General features: G+C 43.6%; 3 protein-coding genes across 6 annotated transcripts; 1 reads left to right on the top strand and 2 right to left on the bottom strand.

Annotated features, from left to right (window-relative positions):
• IDH1 (isocitrate dehydrogenase (NADP(+)) 1) lies at positions 1–24234 on the top strand. 3 transcript variants are annotated; one of them, XR_005952568.1, is made up of 10 exons: positions 62–85; positions 2801–2928; positions 4994–5285; positions 6923–7028; positions 9598–9775; positions 10181–10332; positions 11404–11544; positions 13774–13936; positions 14423–14571; positions 22222–24234. XR_005952568.1 is itself a non-coding variant. In XM_041403499.1 (9 exons), exons 2-9 carry the CDS (start codon positions 2807–2809, stop codon positions 14514–14516), a joined length of 1248 nt encoding a protein of 415 aa, XP_041259433.1. In that variant the 5' UTR covers positions 1–85; positions 2801–2806; the 3' UTR covers positions 14517–16415. The 3 variants fall into 3 exon arrangements, 2 of the variants coding, with proteins under 2 accessions (XP_041259433.1, XP_041259431.1); XM_041403499.1 differs by lacking the exon at positions 22222–24234 and having other exon boundaries at positions 1–85; positions 14423–16415; XM_041403497.1 differs by lacking the exons at positions 62–85; positions 2801–2928; positions 22222–24234 and adding an exon at positions 3383–3510 and having other exon boundaries at positions 14423–16415.
• On the bottom strand, positions 14709–22210 carry LOC121335414. 2 transcript variants are annotated; one of them, XM_041403501.1, is made up of 2 exons: positions 21666–22210; positions 14709–14802 (listed from the first exon to the last, which is right to left on the bottom strand). In XM_041403501.1, exons 1-2 carry the CDS (start codon positions 22175–22177, stop codon positions 14709–14711), a joined length of 606 nt encoding a protein of 201 aa, XP_041259435.1. In that variant the 5' UTR covers positions 22178–22210. The 2 variants fall into 2 exon arrangements, with proteins under 2 accessions (XP_041259435.1, XP_041259436.1); XM_041403502.1 differs by having other exon boundaries at positions 14709–14797; positions 21661–22210.
• SGO2 (shugoshin 2) lies at positions 23107–25362 on the bottom strand. The gene is made up of 4 exons (XM_041403500.1): positions 24997–25362; positions 24671–24733; positions 23985–24079; positions 23107–23440 (listed from the first exon to the last, which is right to left on the bottom strand). Exons 1-4 carry the CDS (start codon positions 25360–25362, stop codon positions 23107–23109), a joined length of 858 nt encoding a protein of 285 aa, XP_041259434.1.

Consider the following 25362-nt stretch of genomic DNA (forward strand, 5'->3'; position numbering starts at 1 on the left):
GCATAAAGGGCCCCGCGCACGGCCCGGCCCCGCAGCGCCGCCGCACCGCCGTACGGAACGGACCGGACCGGCACCGGGCCTGCAGGTAAAGGGCACCGCCAGCGCGCCGCGCTTTCGGCGGCCGCACAGCACCCTTTGTCCTTTCTCTCCTGGGGGCGGCGCCCAGCAGCGGGTCCCCCAGGGGTGGGATTGTGTTTAAGGGCTTTTTTCCCTCGGTGCGGACGAGACCCCGCGACCGCGCCCCGCCGCGGCTGTCGCTGAGGGTGCTGCACCCCGGGGACAGGGCCAGGCTGTCTCCTCACGTAGTCCTCGGGTCTCCCGCTAGTCGGTGGTGTCCGTGACGCGGGCTGGGCTCGGGGGCCCTCGCCTGTCCCCAGCCGCTTGGGGAGCGGCCGCAGTGGCGGCCGTGCCGGGGTTTCAGCCTTGGCCGTGGCGGCGGCTGCTGCCCCCGGCCCGGTGGGAAAATCCCCCGTGTGCCACCAGATCGCCTTGTCAGAGGCGAGTGCAGCCGAGAGAACTCGGTTGGTGCCAGCGACCCGCCCCGTGCCCCTGCAGCCTCCTCCTCCAGGGAGATCAGCTGTGCGCCGGAGTTACGGGCTTGTCGCAATAGTTAATGATTGCCCGTAGGCCCCGAGCCCTTGCTCGGCACCAAGAGGTATTTGGAAATAGACGGTTTCTGTAAGTTGCCTTGGCTGTGTGCCTGGGTTAAGTGTATTTAAAGAAGAGCTGCTGCAGAGGAAAGACCTTGCCGGGTTTTGGCAGTTGAGTATAAAATCAGAGGGGACGAGTGACAGAGTTGAACTCTAGGGAATGTGTGCTCTCTAGAGGAGCCTCTCGGCATGTGGACTGGTGTGCAGAAGAGGGATGCTACTGCAGTACTGCCCCAGTTCATAGAGAAACTGGGGACACTGGTGACTGAGGATGGGAAAAGTGCCAGTACCTGGGCTGTGATCCCATAAACGTGTTGGATGCTGTCAGAGTGGTTGAAGAAGCTGCTGTTCCCGCACATCAGTGGAGGTGTGTCTCACCTGCCCTTGTGTTCTCTGCGTGGCAGCAGCATCAAATGGTTGTGGAGGCAAACCATTGGTTTGATTGCTGTGACTGACATCGTCTGATTTGTATTAGTTTAGTGGAACCAAACCGCAAAACAAGCAGTGTTTTCTGGGCTTGTGCCTATCTACATTTTTACTTAAATGAATCAGACTCTTTCTCAGATTGTGCCAAAAGCAAAACTGAACTCTCCCACAGTAGTAATTCTGTGCCTAGGCCGTGGACTATGATACAGACCTTATTATTTAGATAGTCACAATTGAAAATTGGGTTCAAAATACTTGCATAAGTAAACTGATTTCAGATAGAGTGAGATCATGTGAAGTTCAAGTTCTCCTTGAGGACTAGAGAGGCCCAATATAAGCCAAGGTACTGTCTGTGTTAGGGATAGAAATTCCTGATATTTTAAACTGAGCCTCAGTAACACAACCTTATTTTACTTTTTCTTTTTTTTTTTTTAAGAGTTTTGTGTTATTTTTTGGGTGGGTTTTTCTTTTGTTGTTGTTTTTTATTTGGAGGTGTCTTTTTTGGTGTTTTGTTGGTGGTGTTTTTTGGGTTTTTTTTTTTTAGCTTTTGCACTTTAAAAAGGTTTGGATAAGCTTGATCCTGTGAACATAGCTTAGAAAGTTTATTCTCTTCCCCGACTAAAATTGTTTAATAGATTGGATTTTGGAAACGCAGCACAAGTTACTTCAATTTAAAAACAAAAAAAAAGAAAACTTTAACCCTGGGATAGTCTCCCAACATGCTTGTAATGTGAGGCCCTTGCTCTGCAAGCCCCACACCCCCCAGTGCCTTGGTGTAGCTGAACAGATCCCGTGTACAGTAGGACCCTTCATTCTGGATCAAGCCGTTCCTGGCCCTTGCTCTCTGGGACTGCAGCCTCAGGCACAAGGGCTTGCCGTGTCACTGGAGTATCCCAGCAGCTGCACACGCACACGACTGGCTGAAGGAGGAACTTGCCAAGTCATAGCTCTTGCATAATCAGAGCTGAGACCCAAGAAACTGTGGCTGTTGGAAAGAAGGGCACTTTAGAGCAGTTCAGTGCCTTCTGAGGTTTTCTTGACAAAGAACAAAGTGCAAATACAAAGGCAGAGTTCAAGTTCTTTTTTTTTTTTTAGCCTTTGTTCACAAATATCTTGGGAAACCTGTGTTCCCTACAGCAAACAAATCTCTCCAGTATTTATTTTTTCTGTAGAAATAAAGCTTGCCACAAGAAAATACTCTTGATGTGTAACCCTTGGATTTTTCAACCTGTTTCCTTCCTTCCTGGGGGACAAAGTTAATAAAGAAGCTTACAATATATTAATCTTAGTAGTTTCAGCACTATGATGTGTCATTGTAATCGTGTCCATTAACCCCTGATTTTCAGAAAAAGGTGGAGAAACAGGTAACTGGACTAGAACTCGTGAAATCTAAAAGTAAATGGTGCTCATCTATTTCTGTGGAATTTGGGGGAAGAATTTGGTCATATTTTAAATGGTTTTTTATACAATCATAATTATAGCCCATGCCCTTAATTGTCAAGATATTAACCTTTCTTTTTATCCTCACATAGATCTCTCTAGGAGCTGGGGCTTTAAGGAGAATACCATGTAGCATGAAACTAAGGATAACTGAGGTTATTTTCAAGACTTTTTGGAGAGATCCTCTAAGCTATGTTACTGCCTCACCTAGTTATGTTGTAAAAATGCAGGATACATGTATTGGTAGCTTTTAACTTAGATTGGATTTTTAATGCCTTTTGCAGTTCAAGATGTCTAAAAAAATCCATGGAGGCTCCGTTGTGGAGATGCAAGGAGATGAAATGACACGGGTCATCTGGGAGCTGATTAAAGAAAAGCTGATTTTTCCTTATGTAGATCTGGATTTGCACAGGTAATGACTCTGTGACATTGAGCTGAATGTACTGAAGTTTGCATGTGTCAGCAGGTGTTGATGGATTTTCATTTAGCACCGGAGGCATGCCCTCCAGGGTTCCTCACAGCAGTAAGCAGTGCATGCGGAGTTGTGAGTTAGAGTCTGTACTGTGCCTCTAAGAAAGTCTCTCAGAGATGTGGCCTGTATTTTCATCTCCTGTGCCTTGGGGTTTCCAGCACCTGGACAGTCTGCATGACTCCCTGCAGCCTAAACAGTGAGAAGAAATATGGGCTGTTTCAGCCACTCCTGACTTGAAGCGCAGCGTCCTGCACCCCTGAGTGAGCTTACGGCTTTTTGCCATGCCTGTTTGAAGATCTGCCCAGAGGACAAAAGGGTGTGTGTAGGGCACAGACTCTGCCCTGGTGGCTGTATGCCTGAGCTCTGCTGTTGACAATTTTAATGCCTTTTGCAGTTCAAGATGTCTAAAAAAATCCATGGAGGCTCCGTTGTGGAGATGCAAGGAGATGAAATGACACGGGTCATCTGGGAGCTGATTAAAGAAAAGCTGATTTTTCCTTATGTAGATCTGGATTTGCACAGGTAATGACTCTGTGACATTGAGCTGAATGTACTGAAGTTTGCATGTGTCAGCAGGTGTTGATGGATTTTCATTTAGCACCGGAGGCATGCCCTCCAGGGTTCCTCACAGCAGTAAGCAGTGCATGCAGAGTTGTGAGTTAGAGTCTTGCCTGTATTGTGCCTCTAAGAAAGTCTCTCAGAGATGTGGCCTGTATTTTCATCTCCTGTGCCTTGGGGTTTCCAGCACCTGGACAGTCTGCATGACTCCCTGCAGCCTAAACAGTGAGAAGAAATATGGGCTGTTTCAGCCACTCCTGACTTGAAGCGCAGCGTCCTGCACCCCTGAGTGAGCTTATGGCTTTTTGCCATGCCTGTTTGAAGATCTGCCCAGAGGACAAAAGGGTGTGTGTAGGGCACAGACTCTGCCCTGGTGGCTGTATGCCTGAGCTCTGCTGTTGACAATGTGAGCAAACTGTTGCAATTACTCCCTGAAGCTAGGCTGTGCTCCTGTACTCCCTTCTGGAAAAAAACAAATACTAGCAGCTGGGTACAGCAAAAGGGACGTGCTATCTATAGCATCTGGCCAAACAGAACAAATAATCTAGCCTTTTCTGGCTACTGAGCTATAATTATTAGAGAAGTATCCAGCTACATTGTTCCTAGCCATGTGGACAGAGGCCTTCGGTGATATCTGCCATAGTTAAACCCACAAGTCTGACCTCTTCCCCTGCCACTGGAGCCATTTGTATGCCACCTACATCAGGCTTTCTGCTTCTTGGTGTTGGGAACCAGGCAGACAGGAACCCAGCAGCATAATACATGCATGCAGTCTGGAGAACATCCCTTTTCAAAGAGGGTGGGAGGAGGGCAAGCAAACCCCTGGCTGAGGCAGCACAATGGCTAGATTCATGTACAGCTGGCTGTGCTTCAGGGCTGTCCCATGCTGGGCAATACATTGTTCTACAAAAGCTATTAAAACAGTGAGTATGGAAATGACCTTCCTATGATGTTTGAGAGGAATATTGGCAGTTTTGCTGCCAGAGCAGGCTTGTGGGTGGATTGTCAAAGCAGTTTTTAAGTCTAGTACCGCTTCATGTGCTCAGTACATGAAGGAAGCCAGAGCCTTCAGCACAAGAGGTAGCACACATTCATCTGGGGATTTTGCTGCTCCATACAGTAGAAACCCTCAACTGACAGGTGCCATTGCAGGAAGCTCAAAAGGCAAGGCAGAGGAGATACTGTCCTATGCTGGCAGCAAACCTTAGCCATAAGCTGAAGCTCTCCTTTCTCCCATCTCCTACCAACCGCCACTAACAGGAGAAATGTCACTGTATAAGTCTGTTTTCTTCCAGTCCAGCAGCATTTGCACTGGAAGAGGGATAACTTCAGTTGTGCCAAAATGCTGCCACTACACTCACAAGCACATATGGGGTCTTGTTTCTTTCCTGTTGAGCACAAACAAATGTCCTGGGAAGTCCTGACCATATTTGTGGGTTTGTTACAGCTATGACTTGGGCATTGAGCATCGTGATGCTACAAATGATAAAGTAACTGTGGAAGCTGCTGAAGCCATTAAGAAATACAACGTTGGCATAAAGTGTGCAACCATCACTCCTGATGAGAAGAGAGTGGAAGAGTTCAAGTTGAAACAGATGTGGAAGTCTCCCAATGGGACAATTAGAAACATCCTAGGTGGCACTGTCTTCAGAGAGGCTATTATCTGCAAGAACATTCCCCGGCTGGTGTCCGGATGGGTGAAACCCATTGTCATCGGCCGTCACGCTTATGGGGATCAAGTGAGTCACTTCAGTGTTTACCCCTCTTCTTGTCTTAACAGGCTTATTCCTGGCTGGTCTAGAGCTCCTAAGACTTAGACATCCCTGTGCTCCTGCTCTATCCCTTGCATTCCACCTGGGAGCATATTTGCTAGCACTTAATTTGTACTGCACCTGGCAAGTGTGGGAATGCCTGGTTCATGCCTCTCTTCCTTGAGCATTCAGAAACCTGTGCTTGGATTACACAGGCTTGTACTTAGACACTTAACTCTGCTAGGTTATTGTTCTTCACCTCTCTAGAACCCTCCTTCCTACATAAGAACACCTTTAGAAAATACTGTTTTACACTGCCCGCCTTCTTACTTTGCAGGACTTTCTAATTTTTTTCTTTTTTTTTTAACTGTGATCTGCTGCTTTAACTAACACAGCACATCTGCAGAGGTGGTATCTGACCTGGGCACATCAGGCTGTGGTACAGAAGTAGGGAAACCTCTTTTATCAAAACTCTCCTCACAATGGTAGTACAAGGCTGTGGAAAGCCCTGGAACTGTTCTCAGTGTTGTGCCCTCTGGGTAGCCTGGAAGATAAGAATCAGTCATACTGTTGTCCATGGGCAATCATGCTATAAAGTTTCCAAACACAGCAAAAGAAAAGTCTTCTAGAAGAGCCAAGTGCTTAAATAGGTGGCTAAACCTGTAAAATGAGGGCAAGTCATTAAATTACCTGCCATAGGAAGGTAAAATAATAAATTTTCTACAGGAAAGTAATTGCAGAACCCTGACATTAGAAAAGAATAGGATTCAACATCCTTAAAGGTTGTGAACAATTGAGATGGTTAAAATAACAATAGGAAACAGTGGATTAAAGGGAAAGGATTGAAATCCTGCAAAAGTGAGATTAAAGTGAAAGGAACAATATAAGAACATACAAAGGACATAGGAGCAAGACACTAACTTGAGAACATCTCAGGAAAGAGATTCACTTGATAGGAGGGAAACTACATGAAAAAGAATCACAAATTTCAAGGAAATGTAACCTTAAATAGTACTGTTCAGGAAAATTGGGAAGATGAGAGAGCATTTAAATACTTAAAGTTTTTAACTTCAAAGACTCTTACTACAGATTGGCCTTTCCAATGTCATCTTGTATGACATATGAACCCTGTTACTTACAAGATCAGCAGCTGCAATATGAATGGCTTTCTTGAGGCAGGGAGAGGGGCTTTTCTATCCACCAACCACAGAACAGTCTAAATACTCTGCACTTTATCTACTTTTGCAGATGTACTGAAGTTTTACTCTGCTGATTGATGGGGCCCAAGAATCTGTGAGCTTTTTCCCCTGAAGGGGAAGATGGCTTCTGAAACAGGCAGACTTTTGGCTATTTAAGGATACAGTTTAGTGGTGCTCTTGGCAGTGCTGGGTTAACTGTTGGACTTGATGATCTTAAGAGTCTTTTCCAACCTAAGTGATTTCATGACTCACGTCTTTCTAATCTCTAGTAAAATAATCCAATGACAATAATGCTGAATAAAAAGTCTACTTAGTCATGTTTTTAGTATAGCTGTTTTTCTGTAACCTGCCCTCTCAAAAGAGGACTGTCTTTTATGGCTCTCTCTTCCTGATAGATAAATTATCATGGCAATTTTTTTTTAACAGTACAGAGCAACTGATTTTGTGGTACCTGGGCCTGGAAAAGTAGAGATGACCTACACTCCTGCAGATGGAGGCAAACCAGTCACATATCTGGTCCATAACTTTGAAAGTAGGTATTTTCTCTAATTAGTGATTAAAACTGATATACTGATCTTTTTGGATTTAATTCAACCTTGAATTATCAGTCTGATCTGTTTGATGGTAAAATATGACTTTGAGGTAGAGTGGGGGAGAAAGTCTGGGCCTTCTTCATTTATTTGTCAAGTACTAAAAATACCTTGAAATCTTCCTGGGATCAAAGATGCACATCAAGAACACAATCATATTAGATTGGCCACCTGTCATGCTCCTTATTTGATGACTCTGGTAGCAGCATATATGTTTTTCTCTCTGATCAGAGGCAAACTTGCTATGTAAAATAGGTTGACCTAAGGGGATATATATTTGAGAACAATCCATGTGCAATTCTTTCGGGGTTTAGTTTGTTTTGCTGATCTCTATATCTTTGCAGTTCTTGCCCTTCTTTATGAAGCAGTCTTTTTATTTGCTCAATAGAAATGAGAATGAACACTTACTCTGTAAGGTGGAATTAAGATTTCACAAGAATGCTCCTGACTGTGTAGGCTGTAACTGTTTTAATAGATGCAGTCACAAATGTTTTAGTGTCACTCTTCTCCCTATTGCTCTGCTGGTTGCAGACATTGCAAGGCTCAAGAAGAGTCCTGACGTTGCTGGTCTTTGTTAATGGAAGCAGTTACAGACAGGTTGCCAGAAGTCAGGCTGTTTTCTCTAGGGGCAGGATTCAGGAAAACATCATACAAGTCATGTCTCTTGTCTATCATTGATCAAAGGGTTCAGGATTTAAAGTCTTATGGTGATCTATTTAGCTACAAAAAAATGAAACCCCATAAACCACAGCATCCTTGTTTGTGTGCAGTTGGTTTTGCAAACAGCTACCAAGGTTGACATAGACTCTCCTTTGTAATACTTGATTTCCCTGGCATGCTTGCTCGTAAGAACCTGCATCTGTACCATCTCTTGTTGCATAGCCTTTCATCTGGGGTTCACCTGCTTCACAGCCAGTCCCAATCTGTTTTCATTTGATGGATGACTGGTGAGTCTGTGTTGGAGATGCGTGGCTATCCAGCTGCCAGTCTGATTTGCTGCTCTGCATTGCATCAGCAAGGAGAAAGCAGGGAAATGCAAAGATGGCAGATTACTGCTGTTGCTCTCTGTGGGAAGCTGCCCTCCCCACAGATAACTGTTGTGCCAGCATATCTCTCAAATTATTAAGGGAAGCTTGTCTTTTAGCTGTACTAATATGTTCAGCCTTGACACAGAATCAAGAAATTTTTAGAAGGCAGTAGGATTGTATGACTGCAATAAGGATTTTCTTTTACATGTATGAAAATAGCTGTTTGAATAACACTTAATAGCTGTCATCCAGCAATGGTGAAATCATGGTTCCAGAGGACACAGTCTCTGTAGCTGATCACACCCTGAACTGTCCTTGACTCCATGGGGAAGAGGGAAGGTACAGGGATAACATGTAACAACAGGAAGTTAATTCTCTGCCAATATCAACTTTAAATGACATTGCTATCTTGGCAAGCACATAAACCTTCTCTGGCTTCCCCTCTTCATTCTGCATGTATGTCCATATAGTAACAACCATCTGAAGGTGGTAAGCACAAATGGATATTAGGAAAGGTATTTAAAAACTCTGGGTGTTTCTAGAACAACGATCCCTAATATTGGTACTGTACAAAAACTAGAAAGATGGTGGTAGTGAGGTGCTTAAAATTAAGTATATGGTATCTACTTTTCACTAGAAACAGAGTTGTGCTCTGAAAATGACAAAGCTTTCTCATGAAGGTCTAGACCCTATTTTCACCCACAATCATCCTCTTCTATGATCTGAGTGCTGCTTTCTTCTAGGTGAGCTGGGCTGCAAGTTAGTACACTTCCATTTGTGCTTCTAACACATCTGTCTTACACAATCTAAGTCATGTGAGTGTTGATAGGTCCTCAGAGCCTTCTCAGGACTTGCCTGAGCACCCACATGACTGGCACATTCTTCCCACAACTTGCTAGAAGTGAGCCTGAGCGGGTGGATCAAAGTGTCAGGGTAGGCCACATGTGCTGAAAAAAATGCAGGAATTCATGTGGAGTCTTGTTTACCTGAGCTAGGTAAAGCAGTCTTTGCCTGCTGGAGTTAGTTCTGAAGTTGCAAAGCATTTAAGGTGTGAGCACATCCCTTTCTGACTTTGAGACCTCCTGCTCCAAACTGCTGCCTTCTGCTTTGATAGAAAAAGATTGTATTACTTAAATGGCTAATGGGAGTTCAAGTACATTCACTTCTGTCACAGTGTGCTTGAGTACTTAGCCTGGATTAGAACAAAACTTCTTAGAGGGATTAGATCACATTATTAAGGTGTACTTGCCTGTAAAACAAAACCACCTTCCTCTCCATGTGTCGCAGAACTGCTGGAGCTTTGAGCTGATAATGCAAAGCAAATCTTCTCCTGAAAGAGCCAACCTTAAATTGAGAACTAGATTTAAGACACCTGGGGAGAGCACCAGTCTGCCTGCCAGCCAGAGTATGCTATGGGGAGAATAAAATTCTTAAACCAAAACTAAATCTAGTTGCTTCCTGTCTGTTCTTCCTCCACTAACAGGCTGTGGTGGTGTAGCCATGGGAATGTACAATCTTGACCAGTCTATCAAGGATTTTGCCCACAGTTCCTTCCAGATGGCTCTGTCGAAAGGCTGGCCGCTCTACATGAGCACCAAAAACACCATTCTGAAGAGATATGATGGCCGCTTCAAAGACATCTTCCAAGACATCTATGACAGGTAATCGGTTGTGTACTTCCTCCTGTAATGCATAAGTCTGCAGCAGGAACTTCCTCTCCAGCCTTGTGAGTTGCTTTTTCAGACACTCAGCAACACTTTAAGGGCACAGGGGATGCCATCTCTGTCACAGTCTCCCTTATCCTGCAAGGCACAATACTCAATGCAGAAAGATCTGCTAAATGTGGCTGTGGTGTCCATATCTTATAATAAAGCCACAGATTCTCTGTGTGTGCTTCTATGACTCTGAAGCAGCCTTGCTATAGCCTAGCAAAACAGAAAAGGGGAAAAAAGAATAAAGAGAATGCAGGGTTTTTTGGTTTTAATCTTACCTTTATGCACCTCTCTATGTACAAACTATGCAATTCCCTGTTCATATGACAAGGTGTTTTGGTTTTTGTTTTCTAGAGAATACAAGTCCCAGTTTGAAGCCAAAAAGATCTGGTACGAGCACAGGCTCATTGATGACATGGTTGCTCAGGCCCTGAAATCTGAAGGAGGCTTTGTCTGGGCCTGCAAGAACTATGATGGGGATGTGCAGTCTGACTCTGTTGCACAAGGTATGAGGTGCTTCCTGTGCCACAGTGAAGCAGGCTTAGTGGTAGACTCTTGTGTCCTTCTGTCACATCTTATGGAATGGCCCAGGATGTGGTGTTGAGTCTCAAAACTTGTATTTCAAACCTGTTGCCAGTTATAGAGGTATCAGGCAGTCAAAAAAATTCTGCTTTTGCTTTTACAAGCAAATCTGTTGAATGTAGACTCTGTAGTTGTATTTATTTACAGGAGGGAAGTTTCTACCACGTGATTACTGGTAGGCTTTCTATTCTAATGGACAGTTTTTAGACAGCTGGTTCTGTGTCACTGACAGCTTGAGTCAAGCTGACTGCTGCTGAGTGTGATGGCAGGTGCTCTGCAGATAATCCATAAAACTTTCAGGACCTAAAGCTACCTGTCAGGTGTAAAGAGAGAGATTGATGTGTTTAACTTTATGTAATTGCAATGCTTGATCAAAATCCTATATAACCAAGGTACCTGGTGCCAAAACAAATATGGATGCAGAATTCCACAGGACGAGACGTGTGGCTTTATGTAATACACTCTTTCTGAAGTAATGCCACTAAACTGCCTCCCACAGAACAAGGATGTATGTTGGACTGCTAAACAAAGCAGCTTTCAAACATGGAGATCTCTGAAACCTACAGGGTTAGAACTTGTGTGAATGTCCAGTATCAGAAGTTGCTGGTTCCTCTCACAAGAGCAGATGCTCTTAATAAGAAGTTGTTTTGTTTCCTGTCACCCTGTGTGAAAGACAAGCAATCCAACACTTACTCTTCTCTTACTGTACATTTTCAGTAGAAATCTGTCCAGCAAATTAGGTAAGAAAACTAATTTCCTTGAAATGGTGCAGAATATCTGTATCTCATGGTTCAGCTGGACTTATGTTCAGATGTACTGTTATTTTGTTGTGTAGGGACTTGCTAGTTAATTGCAGAAGCACTACTGCAGCTCTGCTGTTCAGGGATTTTCATATCAATGGGAAGATGTAGGGGGATTGTAGGATGGGGAGGTGAAGGGGAATTTGAGGGAGCTGTCCAAAGGAGACACTGAACTTTTGAAACTGTATTTTGTAGGCTATGGCTCTCTGGGGATGATGACCAGCGTGCTGATCTGCCCTGATGGCAAGACTGTTGAAGCAGAAGCTGCTCACGGGACAGTCACTCGTCACTACCGCATGCACCAAAAAGGCCAAGAAACCTCCACTAACCCCATTGGTGAGCTGCTTTTCACTGCCCTTCATCATCTCTAGACATGAAAGAACAAGTTTAGAGTAAGAACATCTGCACCCTTTCTGTAGACAACTGTACCACTTAGTGGTGAAACTTGCAGGTCATAATGCATTTTTCTTCCAGAGATTGTGAGGACCCTTAAGGGGAAGGAAGTACCTAAGATTTTTAAATGCTCATCGATCAAAAGAAATTACAAAAGTCAGAGGGTCTGCAAACAGTCAGGAAGTAGATCAGTAAATTACACACATGGCGTGGAAACACCTACTATATAAGCGCACAGAAGTGGGTTTTGGATAAAGGGGCAGGGTGAAAGTGAAGAGGGGAATTAAAGAGGGAAAGATGAATTAAAGAAAGTAAGAAAGGAAAAGAGAAATAGAAAAAAAAAAAGAGGGAATTAAAGGAAGAAAAAGAGGAGAAAAGAGAGAAAAATAGATCACTAGTCCTGGTTACAGCCTTGATCCAGCTGAGGGGATACCAATTCTGGTTTCAGTGCTGATCCAGCTGATAAGTGGCAATCCAGCTGCATTGGACAAGTGGCACCCTGGCTGCTGAGATGTCTAGGGCCCTGGGTGCACCACCTGGGCTTGGGAGGGCCGGGGTTGGTGGGGGGAGAGTGGTGTACCTTTTTATGGACAGGTTTCTTGCTTTTTATGTACTTTAGTCATCAAGTGCCGTCCATTCTTTCAGGCCTGTCTGGAAAGGGGTCAGAGGACTTTGGGGGTCTTTGGTCTCAGTCCCACTCCATGTCTACTTCCTGCTATTCATTCTTGTGCTTGCACTGTACTATGTTGTGGTTCTTTCTCATGGAAAAGTGCTGTCCTGTTTCCACCTGGCCCCTCTTTTCCAATCAAATCTTGTTCTTTTTCATGGCATGTCAGTACCAAAAGTCCATGGTTGGCTCTACAGCTGTCCAGTTATCAGTTTGAGACATAATTAGCTCCTTCTCTTGAGGTGGGCTCAGTTGGTCAGAGCATGGTGCTAACAACACCAAGGGTGTGGGTTCAATCCTTGTATGGACCATTCATGTAAGAGTTGGATTCAATGATCCTTCTGTGTCCCTTGCAACTCAGACTAGACTGCGATTCCACGTGTATCTTCTGGAAATCATGACCTCCAAAAGATGTCACTTTGGGCTGCTGTTTAAAGGGTTGTTAGAGAGTAGGGTATAGTATGCATTAGCTCCTTATAATTGAGAGCTTGAGGGGTCTCACTTTGGGTCACTGTTTATGGGGTCACAAGAGAGTGGGCTTTAGTTATAGTAACTTTCCGTCCTGGCTGCAATTCAAGTTAGTAACTTTCTTTGAAGTACAGTAACAAAAATATTATTCAACTTGGGCTGTTATTCAGACAAGAAAAATATCTTTCCAAGGCTATTTATTAAAAAAAGTCCTCATTAAACACCACTAGTTCCTGGGTTTCCGATAAGCTTGAGAAGGGCTTAGGTGTGGTTTGCCAAGGCCAAATGAGCATTTTTCAAATCACAGTGTGGCCTGAGGGAGTCAAGGGAGTGCACCCCCACAGACTTCTTGTGACTTAAGCCAGCTTCTCTGGGTCCTACAGACACAGCTACAGTCTGAAGCAAAAAACAGGCTTGAATGGAGTGCGTGCGAGCAATAAGCTAGACCTAACTTAGCCTTTATGCGCTCACTCTTCAGGAAACAACTGGTTTATAGCCACAAGACCTTAAGGTTTTGATTAGTTGTTTTTTATTTTACTTCTCTTTCTGATGGCCCAGAAGAACCAACCACACCCCAAGCCATGTACACACTCAAAGTGTAAGGATACCTGGAATGGGACGTGAGGAAAGAATCCTCTAAATTTGAATAGAGACCAGAGCATAATGTAGAGTTAGGAAAAGGACTGCACCCTTCTGTTACAATATTCTCTGTAACTACCAAGTCCTACCACCTGTCATTCTTTCTGACTTGGGCAGGAAGAAAATAAAATGGCATGCATAGAGAGATTACTGGAGGCAATGAGTAGTTTCTGAGGTCTGCTTTGGTTTTTTTGGTTTTTTTTTGAGTTCCACAAAAGGCAAAGGGTACCTAGATGAAGATAAGTGTTCTTTCCTATACCAGATATTCTATCTTTTTTTTTTTCAGTCTGCTTTCCATTTTATTGGTATTAAAGAATCCAATTCTTGTTCCACATGATGATTTAGAACAACTTTCAGGAAGTTCTACATAGATAGAATAACCCAGTGTTCTCTCTCAGCCTCCATCTTTGCATGGACAAGAGGCCTCGCTCACAGAGCTAAGCTGGACAACAACACTAGCCTCAGGAACTTTGCAGTTGCCCTGGAAGAAGTCTGCATTGAGACCATTGAATCTGGCTTCATGACAAAGGACCTTGCTGCCTGCATCAAAGGCCTGCCGAAGTAAGTGTATGAAATAACCAGCTATGCCTAGAGAAGGCTGTTTTACCTGGTGGTTCTGAACAGCGCTGGCTGGAATGTTATTTTTAGTATGCTAAAGAACAGGAGTGTGTCTCACAGGACTTCCTGTACCCTGTGCTGTAAAAGGAGCATGAGAGACTCCCTGACCCAAGTAGCTCTCTCCCTGCTATTGCACCATGAATGGGAGAAAAAAGTAAAGAAGGAACTGCAAAGATATACATGTTTTTTATGACAGTCTAGCTATGGTGGCCAGATCCTAACAAATGAAGAAGACCTACAGAACTGTAAAATATCACCTGGCTACCTCTTCCCAGAGCCTTATGGCAAAGAAACCCAGCCTGATGAGTAGGAGAGAACTCTTTTGGTTTTAGAGGCAAAGCATAGAATTCTTTGAACAGTCATCTTCTGCTTTGATTATTTGAGAGTCTGTACAACTAATACCTGTCTTGTTTTGTTTCCCCCACCCAGTGTCACACGCTCTGATTACCTGAACACCTTTGAGTTCATGGACAAGCTTGCTGAAAACTTGAAGCGGAAGCTGGCCTCTATGCCCAAAGCTTAAGGCATGGGTTACACTCAAGCTCCCCTAACAAAGTGTCTCCCACTTACATCAGAGTGTAAGTGGCATTGTCTCATTTGTTCTGCTTCTTTTAGGCTGTTCTTCAGCTTTGGCCATCTGGTATTATCACACTGGCAGATACTTCCTATCAGAATAATCTCTTTGCCCAATTACTAGTTTTTCTCTTGATTTTTTCTATCTGATCACACTTGGCTCCTCTTGCAAAGCACAGGCACTGGAGGTCTCTTTCCTCAAGAAAAGTGAATTCTGTAGACTGGAATCACCTGAGGGAATTTCTTGACTTGAGAAGGTATGAACTGGGGGTTTTAGCAAGCTCTCCATACTTTGCATCTCAAAGATAGGTCCCTTCTTAACCTGCTGCATTAAGTCAACACTATCATGACTATGCAGTTGTGCTGGATTCACCTCATATGTACTTCAAGATCTTGGACTTCATCAGGAGAGTGGGAATGGTGCTCCACACCAGTCTCTATTCCATCAAAAGCCCCCTCACATGCCTTCTTTCTGCCCCATCTCACAGACTTCAGTCTCACTAGAATGTGTTACAACTTCTGGCTGAAGAAGCTTCTGTGTATTTTGAGCACACTATTGGGACTATTTTCTGCATTGTTTTTAATTGCAGTTGTTTTGTTTTTTCTTGTTCTTGCTTTCTTAGCAGTTGTTCTTTCTTCAGTTTTAGTTTAATAGGCTTGCTCCAGGTACATTCACCCATGATTGCTCAATGTTGCTGAATTTTTACAGTCTCACTCCCTCCAGATGTGAAACTATACTAATATGTAGATGATAGTCTAATTGAAGGAGATTCCCATGAAAAGGTGTGAGAAGCAGCAGCAATAATAGGAAGCATTACACGAAGCAGAAATTGAAATTCAGCCTGAAAAATGTCAAGGACCAAGAAATAAATTTTTAGGCACTTGGTAGATGCAGCCAATGCAGTAGTTCCTTCAGACACATTAAAGGAATTAGAACAAATGCAAGTGCCCCATCAAAGAAAAAATTACAAGAGTTAATGGGAACTTTAGGATATTGGAGAAAACATGTACCTGGCTTTTCTGTTATTGCTTGCATAAGTGGGTCCGTATTGTGCTTTGTTGTGTAACATTACAAACACTAGATAAAAATGAACATAGACACTTTTTACACTTTTAGAAAATCATGTTTTCTGAAACACTTCGAGCTGCTAGGCTAAGCCCTACTTTTGCCAAGCAGATGAATTTGATAAAAGCTCAGTATGGGTCTGGATTCCTAGTTTTGTTCACAGCAGACCTGAAGTTTTTCTCTGTGACTTTGATGTATGTTTATCTCTTCCTCTCAGTCTGAAGGCCAGTTTGTGTCACAGCTGCGGTCAAACCATCAGTGACCTACTGTCCAGCAGACCTTAGAAATGAATACCGTCCTCCTCTCTTGAGTACTTCCCAGTGAGTATAAGTGAGTTCAGAGGGCTATGCCAGCTCTTCCGCAGCCCTCCTGAATTTATCTTGTAGTGCCAACCAGAGCACAATGTCCTGATACCAAGGGATTTGGTTCCATTGCTACAGTCAGGACTGTAGCATTTGAGTAGCACTTAGTAAATGCTGGAAACAAGCCTTATAGGCTAAGAGCCTACCAAAGCCATGCTGCAGTGTCTAAATGCAGGCCATGCATTTAGTTATGCTCCTTCTGACTGGATGTGAAGCATAGGAACTGTTAACCTCTTCCCTCACCCTCCAATTCATAAAGGTGCAAACTTTTCTCCAATTGTCTGGGCTATTACTTACCCTTGTTGTCTTACGGCAAGTCATATCATGACTGTGAAAACTTATTCCATCCATGGTTGTGTGTTGGGTTTTTTTTTTAAGGAATATTTTTAATTCAAACTAAAATAAAAGCCAACTAACATTCTTTGTGTCTCCTTCCTTTGTGTGATTAGCAGATATGGGGAACCTGCCTCAGAGAGAGACTCCAGTAGCTTCAGTCCAGTACAGGCTGGGACAGACAGTTGGAATGTCATATAAGCAAAAAGTATCTCCCTTCTTGGAACAGAGTTTCAATTTGTTCTAGCCTAGGCAAAGCTGTCATGTGTGGTGTCATGGTAAGCATCAGGTAGTACACAAGAATTTGAAAATACCACTTGCAGTGAAATTTTATTTGGGGAGTAATACAAACTGATACATCATTGCTCAGCAAAACAGAAACTGTTACACATGAACAAACTCTCCCCCCTCCAGCTGACTGCTAGAGGTGGTGATTAGGACACCGATGCCAATGTTAGACCAAAGGAGCTACTATTACCCTGTGTTGGAAGCACAGCTCTGTAACTGCCAGCAGCTGTCTCCGTACCTTGAATGTCAATGAATACAATCTACTATTTTGTTATTAGCACAAGCACATCAGTGCAGCTGGAAAATGTCCCATTTCTGACTCATAGAGGCAATGAAAACAATTACTGGGAACACTTGGAGATCTAAGTTCCTGGCCTGGCCTCTGACATCAGTGGGTCAACAGAGGCAGGTTCTAATACAACAGCATTTATACCAAGTGTTATAAGTGTTATTTTCTAGTTCCTACCTGGCTTCCAGAGTTACAAAATACCAGAGAAAGTTTGGTAACTTCCAGAAAACTGAACAAATAAATAAGAGGGCATTTTTGAATATCAGGCTTTTTGTTTCCTAGTTTTAATAACTTAACAGTACAGCTTAAATGTAAGCTATGTAGTAGCATTTCCCTGATTGCCGATGACACCATTTTCCCTCTAAAAATGAAGTTTCCAACTTCTGGAGTCCTCTGAATACAGAGAGTACAGCAAGACCCAGCCTATCCTCATGAACTGATGGATGCTGCTGAGGTGCTAAGGAGAAGGAGTAAGTATGGTAAGAAGAAAATAGCAGCCCTCTCCTTGCTTTGCCACAAAGAGGAAATGCTTTTCCTGCTTCCAAATGGGCACTTTTCCTTCCCTTTTACTACTGCTGTGATCTCTTCTTTTCCCCACCACTCTCTCAACCATTTAGAATCAATAACCTTCAAAGTTACACCAGCAGACCCTAAAAAAAGCAAGTGCTTGAAGCCAGTGGGTGCTGCAATGGAAGAGTAAAGGATTTCCTGAAACACAGCTGGCCCCATCTGGAGTACTGTTGTCCAGATCTGTGATTCCCAGCTTAAGAGGGATATGGACCTGTTGGAGCAAAGCCAGAGGGGGAAACACAAAGATGATCAGAGGGCTAAAATACCTCTCCTATGAAGACAGTCTGAGAGAGTTGAGATTGTTCAGTCTGGAAAACAGAAGGTGCTAGGGAGACCTTATCAAACTATCCAGTACCTCAAGGGGCTACAAGAAGGCTGAAGGAAGTACTTTTTCAACAGGGGCAAGGAGTGATAGGAAAAGGGGAAATGTTTTAAAACAGCTCTGTCCCACAGGACCTGCTCCTCTGATCACCTTTCCTGTAACAATACTCAGTATGAGACAAGACATGTTTAGATCTGGTCCTAAGCACCTGGTGTTTCAAACATTCCTTAATGTTGGTTGGTACAGAGTTCATCTGCTGCTGCAGGGAGCTTTACATGGCAGACAGGGAGAGAACAGGAAGAAAGCAGAAGATAGCTAGGAGCTAATCATACAGCACATAAGGGCCATGCCCATCAGTAAAGCAGGCATCCATCAATTTGTGTCAACCACTTTCCCCACCCCATAAGTCTCAAAGATTTGAAAACAGAAGAAATGCACAGCACAAGGCTCCATTTGTCAAATTGGTCCTTGGGTTGCCTTAGTTGGAATAGTTCAGCTGCCTGGTCAGCCACCTGTGTCTTTGCTTGGGCCTCTGCATCTCTGCATTCAAAGCGGTAGCCTTGCGGCTAAACACACGAGCTTCTAGGAGCTTGGGGGCTGCTTTCAACCACGATTCTAATCCCTTCTGTTGTTATCAGCTTGCCTGCCTTGGCACTGAGACATCCTTCAGGAAGCCATTCTTTGTTCTCTTTCATCTTCTTGGTCATTCCCTGGGCTTTGACAGGCTTACTTTTTTTTTGTGGAGAGGAGTGGAGGAACTCAGTGTCTGTAAATGGGTCACCCTGCCTCAGTTTCCTGCAGAAACAAAAGGGTTACATTGAACCATCAAGTATTCCTTCAATTAATGTATGCTTTTAAAGTTTCTAATTTTAGTGCAGTTCTTCCCCATAAGATGATTAAGTGGTACAGTTTGTTTCTTGTCCAATACAGAGTACTGGTGCAATATAACCAGCTATTTACAGAAAGTTCAAACTGGGACACTTTCCAGGGAAAAACACACCCAGTAATGTTATATAACTACGAAGCCATCATTTTAGTGGTACATGACTGTGCAATAGCCATTGGATGTACTGAATCTACAGTTTCCTAGGGAAAAGATGCAGCTGTTTGTTTAGGTATATCTGCTAGCGAATATAGATACAGGATGCTCTCAGGAGAAAAGTATTACTCAGGTGTCTAAAATTTTAGTTGTCACAGAATAAATGAATTTAGGGCTTTTGCTGGGCTGTCTTTAGTCTGTATTTTATCCTTGTGCTACTGCCTCATTAGCACTGGAGTACCACAGATGCAGGCTGCCAATAGATGTGCTCATTTCAACAAATAAAATAAGATCTTTGGTAGCTTGTTGCCAGAAGCCTAAAGATCCATTTGTACTTATGCAGAATTTTGGCATAACCACACAGTAGTAGAAGAGGAGGGTCACAGAACACAAAGGGTAAGAACTTGGAACAGAGCAACAGAGGGTCCAGCCCTGGAGAGTTAGTACATGAGAGCAGAGCAGGGGTTGCAGCATGGGAACAGCCTTTGGAATGAATAGTTTAAAGCCCAACCTATTGATTGATGGCTCTTTGTAGCAGGTGGGCTTCCGTGTCCGCCTAGATGAGCGCCCTGATGCATCTTCTGAGCTGGAGTGAGACAGAACCCTGGCATTGTTCAAGTCCTGTAGTGGCCTGATACCTGCAAAGGGAGACATTCACATGGTTTAATCATAGTGATTCTAAATCATTTCCAGATATCCTAAGAAATAACAGGTGACAAAGAGAAAAAGTTGCATTACCAGGTTTCTCTGAACATGCACAATCCGGAATCTAATCATATTGCCCCTAAACTCAGGAGACCCTTTTAATCCAAAAATACCACACCTGCTCCTCAAAAGTCAGCTCATAAATCAAATTAGGTCCCTCAATAAAAAAATCACTAATATTGATAGGATCATGGGCTCTGGTGTAGTAGAAAAATTATACAGAAACTCTATTTTGATAGCTGTAATGTTCAGGAGCTTACAGCCTGGAGAAGACAGCAACCTTATAGCACACAAACAACCTACCAGCAACCTACTGACTTCCAGCAAGACAGAGGACCAGTGGTCACTGCACCTTTCCAAGTGGAGTCAGCCAAAAGGAGGACAGGAGAACAAACTTCCTCCCTCTCTGCAAAGTACAGCCCACTCCAGTTGTAACAGGTCTGTTTGTAAACAGCTACAAAAAGAAAAACCCCGCAAGCACAGAGCACCCATTAACAGCAAACTCCCCAAAAGGATCAGCTTAACTATTGTAGTACTGGCCCAAGAATGCACCCTCCAAATCCTTTTAAAAAACAAACAAAAAAAAACCCACAACCAAAATAATTTAGGTTGGGTCCTGGTTAATTTCCAGTGAAGATATCACCTTAGAAGCATGAAGTCTTGCAGCACTAACCATTCTGGACCGAAAGTTTTCCACCTTCTTCTTGTTTTGTGTCCTAGTAATACTGACTGACTCTAATAGGCAGGGTCAGCATCAAGTTAGATTTTGAAGTGCTTGAATACTTGATTTTCTAAATTAATTGGCATGCCCTGTAGATAACAAGAGTGGTAAAGCAACACTCAGCACATGCTGCTAGTCTTGTCCCAACATCTACACATGGACAGGTGGACAGAAATTCTTATAGAAATGCTGATAAGCTAGAAGCAAATGCAGCCACAGAAATGACAGGCCAGCATAAGTGGAAGCATAAATGGTGTAGTGGAGACTGATTTTTTAACTCTGAAAAAAGAGAGGAGAGGAAGGAAAATATAAGTACTTGCTGCATGGAGTTTTTGCCCTCATCTCCAAACACAGGTACCTTCCCCAGCTTACCACCTACCAGGTTCCTGTGAAGGTGAGCTCCAAGAACTTGACTGGACTTGGTTCCTTTCCCCAGGTATTTCCTCTGCAGTCTCTTCTTTAAATATCAGAGACTTTTTCAACCAAACAGGGGGTTTTGCTGGCATTCTGTTGCCCTCAGTACTTAAGCTCTTGGAAGCTGGTACTTCTCTAAGTCTGGAGCTGACAGACAAAACTGCAGAACTGCTCACACGGGAGGATTCAATACTGTGTGAAAGGTCTGTCAGACTATCTGCAAGTGATATCTCAGGTAGCTGCTCCTCCAGGAAATCACCTGACTCAGACAGCAGATGGCTAATGCAGGAAAACTTCCCCATCAGAAGAGTCTGCTTGGATGCAAGTTCTGTGGAACTTCCAGTGAGAACCTTGGTACCATCACTTTTTCTGACCAGGGAATCAGTCTCTGGAGGTCGAGAGTTGCTCCTTTTCCTCTGAGGCCTGGGTTTGCAAGAGGCTTCTTTTGTCAAAGCATTCATGTTGTGGTCAACTTCACCTTGCCCTTTTTCTTGAAGGCCCCCTGTCTGTTTTTTATTGCTCTTTTGATTGCTCTTAACAGCTCTGGGGATTTTGCTCACTTTACTCCCAGGAACAGACTTGGGAGGTACATTTTCACCCCCTTCAGATTCTGTCTGGAAACAACCCAAGTTTCCTGCAAGATCCAAAGGATGGACAATATATGTTTCCCTGCGCTGTTTTAGAATACCTGGGAAATGCTTTGTGCTCTCATTAGCTACTCCTTGAACATCTATGCAGGGCCTAAAAACATTAACTTCATTTCTCTGATCACAATTGCTATTCCTGTCAGTATTCTTCCTGCTTGTTTGGCTTCTTTTAGGGCGTTCTTCAGCTTTGGGCTCTGGTATTATCACAGTGTTTGGCAGATAATCCTCATCAGAATCATCTCTTTGCCCAATTATTCTAGTTTTTCTGTTGGCTTTCTGTCGGATGCTCTTTCTGCTCACACTTGAGAATTTTGTAGAATTCTGTAGACTGGAATCACCTGAGGGAATTTCTTGACTTGAGAAGGTATGAACTGGGGGTTTTAGCAAGCTCTCCATACTTTGCATCTCAAAGATAGGTCCCTTCTTAACCTGCTGCATTAAGTCAACACTTTCAAGACTCTGCAGCTGTGCTGGGTTCACCTCACATGTACTTCCAAAGTCTTGGACTCCATCAGGAGAGTGGGAATGGCGCTCCACACCACAATCTCTTTTCCTCTTGTCAAAAGCCCCCTCACATGCCTTCTGCCCCATCTCACAGACTTCAATCTCACTAGAACATGTTGCAACATTTGGCTGAAGAAGCTTCTGTGCATTTTGAGCACACTCTTCACCTTGAGATCTGTCGGGACTACTTGCTGTATTGGTTTTAATTGCAGTTGTTTTCTTTTTTCCTGTTCTTGCTTTTTTAACAGTCTTTTTCTCTCTGATTTTACACTTACCTTTGCTTTTAACGTTTTCAGGAACAAACTCAGGGACCTGGCTATAGCTAGGGTCCCTTTCAACACCACACTCCATTTCTTTTGTCTGTGGCTGCTCACAAAAGGTCTCTTTACCCACAGAGTTTCTATGAGAAACAACAGCAGCTTGAGCTGGTGAAGCCAGGGGGCTGGGAGATCGCAACTGTTGCTGTGTGTCTTTCTTGCTGGAGCTGCTGTTGTCCTGTGCAGTACTACCCCAAGCTGCCTGAGTGGAACTGACATGTGGGAAGATATCCAGAGCAGAAGATGGAGTGCTTGTAGCAAACAGGGTGGAACGCTTTCTCCTCTGAGTAACGTGCCCCTGTGAGAGACGATCAAATAAATGTTTTGCCATCTCATCGGGCTCATATGAAAGAGTATGACTTTCCAAGGCAAGCGTTGGCAAATTGTTGGGATTTTGTTCAGTGCTGCACAAGACATCTGTTGGAAAGAAAAAATTCATGTTTAAGGCTGAGAAACGCAGCAGGCAAATACCATCTTTGTCCATACACTGCCACAGATCCAGAGCATAGAAAAAGCATTATTTTGAGACAGGGACTCCCCCAACTTACTGTGTACCAGATTGCTTAGCTGGCTTCTCTCTGAATAAAAGGGCAGCCCAAATCAAGATCCCCTAACTAGCTGTAATATTAGGAACACTTATTATCTGTATAAGAGTTATCATTTAAATAGCAAATCCACAAGAAACTGTGGTGCACCTAGTCAGATTCTGCACTTTCAGACATCTTCAAAAGTCTTATGTACGCTCAGTGCCTATTACTCAAAAATCCTGATTTGTGAGTTTGATCTATTGCAAACACACCACATATCCCTCTGAAGGACTCTGATTCTGGGATATACATAACTCCAGCAATAACAGCCCCAATGGAGCATGTAGTTAATACCAGTCATTAGGAGCTACTGGAGTTGTGGTTGAGAGCTAATTAGAGTTATGGCCTTTAAGCATTTCTGAGCACAGACACAAAGTCATACCAGAAGAACAGCAAGAGATGCAAATTTACCTCCAAATATGTGACAGTCATGAAAAGCCTCCTCTGTTGCCATTGCTTCAGTCACCTTTTTGCCATTCTCTTCCTGGTGGAACTGAGGGTCCTCATCATGCTGTGGTGGCAAAGTATTTTGGGGGGCAACAGGCACAATTTTCAAGGTCTCATTAGAAGCAGGTCTCTGAAGTTCTCCTGCATTAGAAGCAGGTCTCTGAAGTTCTCCTGAGGTTGTTTGTAGTGCTGTGGAGCTGCCAGCTTGCTGCTCTGCATCATGCAGCTTGGAAATGGGCACTCTCATCGGTATCTGTGTAACCCTGGTGAGAAGGAAGAGTGGCGATGGATCATGTTTCTCATATATGACAGGCCCCAGAATCCAGCAGACTAACTACAGGCCACGTGTGGGCAGCTCCAAGGACTGCCCTGTCTTCAAAGAGAGAGAAGAAATAGAACTTCAAATATACTTTAAGAGATCATGTTCTGACCATCTTTCCAGAAAGTTTACATCATACAAGCAGATGACTATAAAGCATTTTTATGTAACAAACATCATAGCCAGCTATGGCACTCACTTGCTCGAGCAAATCTTGCTGTACTCAGCAGCTAAAAAGAGAAAACTGCCTAAAAGTAACACAGTCTCAAAGAAAGGAGGTAAAAAGACTAGTTTTTGCACAGACTCAGCATTAGAACAAACAAGACAAGGAGTGGCAATAAAAAGACAGAATAAAGGAAAGCATCAAGCAGTGATTGTTCAGAGAAGCTATCTCATATGAAACTGGCAACTAGGCACACACATAAAACACAAAAAGTTTAGCGTATAGAAATTCAGGACAAGCTTGGTGGTATCATTTTAAAGCCCACCTCAGAAGCTGACCATCTGCAATATCATCAGCCCAGCTATCTTCAGTCATGATGCTCTTCTGGCCACTGCACAAGGATGCAGAATTTATATGGAACTGGAAAGAAGAGAAATAGGAGAGTGATTTAAAGTTCTTGAAATCTCTCATGCGGCCTCCTGCACAGAAACAGCAGAAGGTCAGTTTCTTTAAAAAGTATGTAAAGTATTGCCAGCAACCCTCTCACGTTACAGAATAAATTATGGAATAAATTGCAGCAGAATCAGATTGTGTCTCCACAGCCTAAGGATGAAGTTAAATTAGTTCAGATAATCTGAGACTAGGAAGCAGAAGTATTTTCCCCTCCACCCATGAGACAGGACACAGGGAAAGTGTCCTATTCCCTATGCCAAGCTGCCATGGTAATAATTTAAAAAAGAAATTGAAAAGAAGTCACAACCTCTCAGAACAGAAAAGCATATAGCAAATAATCCAGAGGAAAACAGTTTAAAATGGTAGTTTTTCCTACACAAAGAGTTACCCTGGAAATCCTTAACGCCAAACTGGCCAGGATGTAGCCAGCACAACTCAAGCAAGCAAAGAAAAACAGGTGAAGCATCCAACACTGAAGTGAGCAGGCAACACAAAGCAAAAGACAGAAAAAGACAGCCCCCTTCCCAGAGCAGTGTGGTCAGGTTTATCATGGCTTACCTCAGACAGCTCGGCCATCTTAACTGCAGCCATAAGATTGTCCATTTTTTTCAACATATCATTCTGTGTTGAAGTAATAAAGAGAGAGAAGCCATAAAGACATTACATCAAAACATCCATTCCAACAAGGATGCTGCAAGCCAGAGGCATGTTCTGGGGAGAACACAGCTTGGAAAAAAAATAAGCAAATGAATGGGGATCTTTTAGATATGTTGAGAATCCAGACATTCAAGAGCAACAGCTCAATCCTCCCACAGCTGAGATGCTAGTGCAGCCCACCTTGCCTACCACCCCTCCCCATGCCAGCCACACAGTGAGTGCCATACCAGGAAGGAGAGCCTGTGCCGCAGCACAGCGTTCTGGAAGTGGCACTGCTTCACCTCCTTCTGTAAGATGGTCTTCTCCTGCGTGAGCCGCTGTGCATTGGCTTTCTCTGCATTGAGGGCCAGAGCCAATGCTTTATTGTTCTGCTTTAGGGAGACTTTCATAATGGAGGAGTTGTCTGTGAGAGACAGAGCAGTATCACACACCATCAGCATCCAAGGTCTCACCCATACTTCTCCCGCCATCATAATTCTCTCTCTTCCTAGACCAGCCGTCCTCAGATTCAGATCTCTACAACTCAATAGCCCCCTCACAAAATTAGCAGTATCCTTCCATAATAACATGCAAACTTCAGATACCCTCTCCAT

This window comes from Onychostruthus taczanowskii, unplaced genomic scaffold (assembly GCF_017590055.1).
Source record: "Onychostruthus taczanowskii isolate IOZ18803 unplaced genomic scaffold, ASM1759005v1 scaffold20, whole genome shotgun sequence".
Lineage (NCBI taxonomy): Eukaryota > Metazoa > Chordata > Aves > Passeriformes > Passeridae > Onychostruthus > Onychostruthus taczanowskii.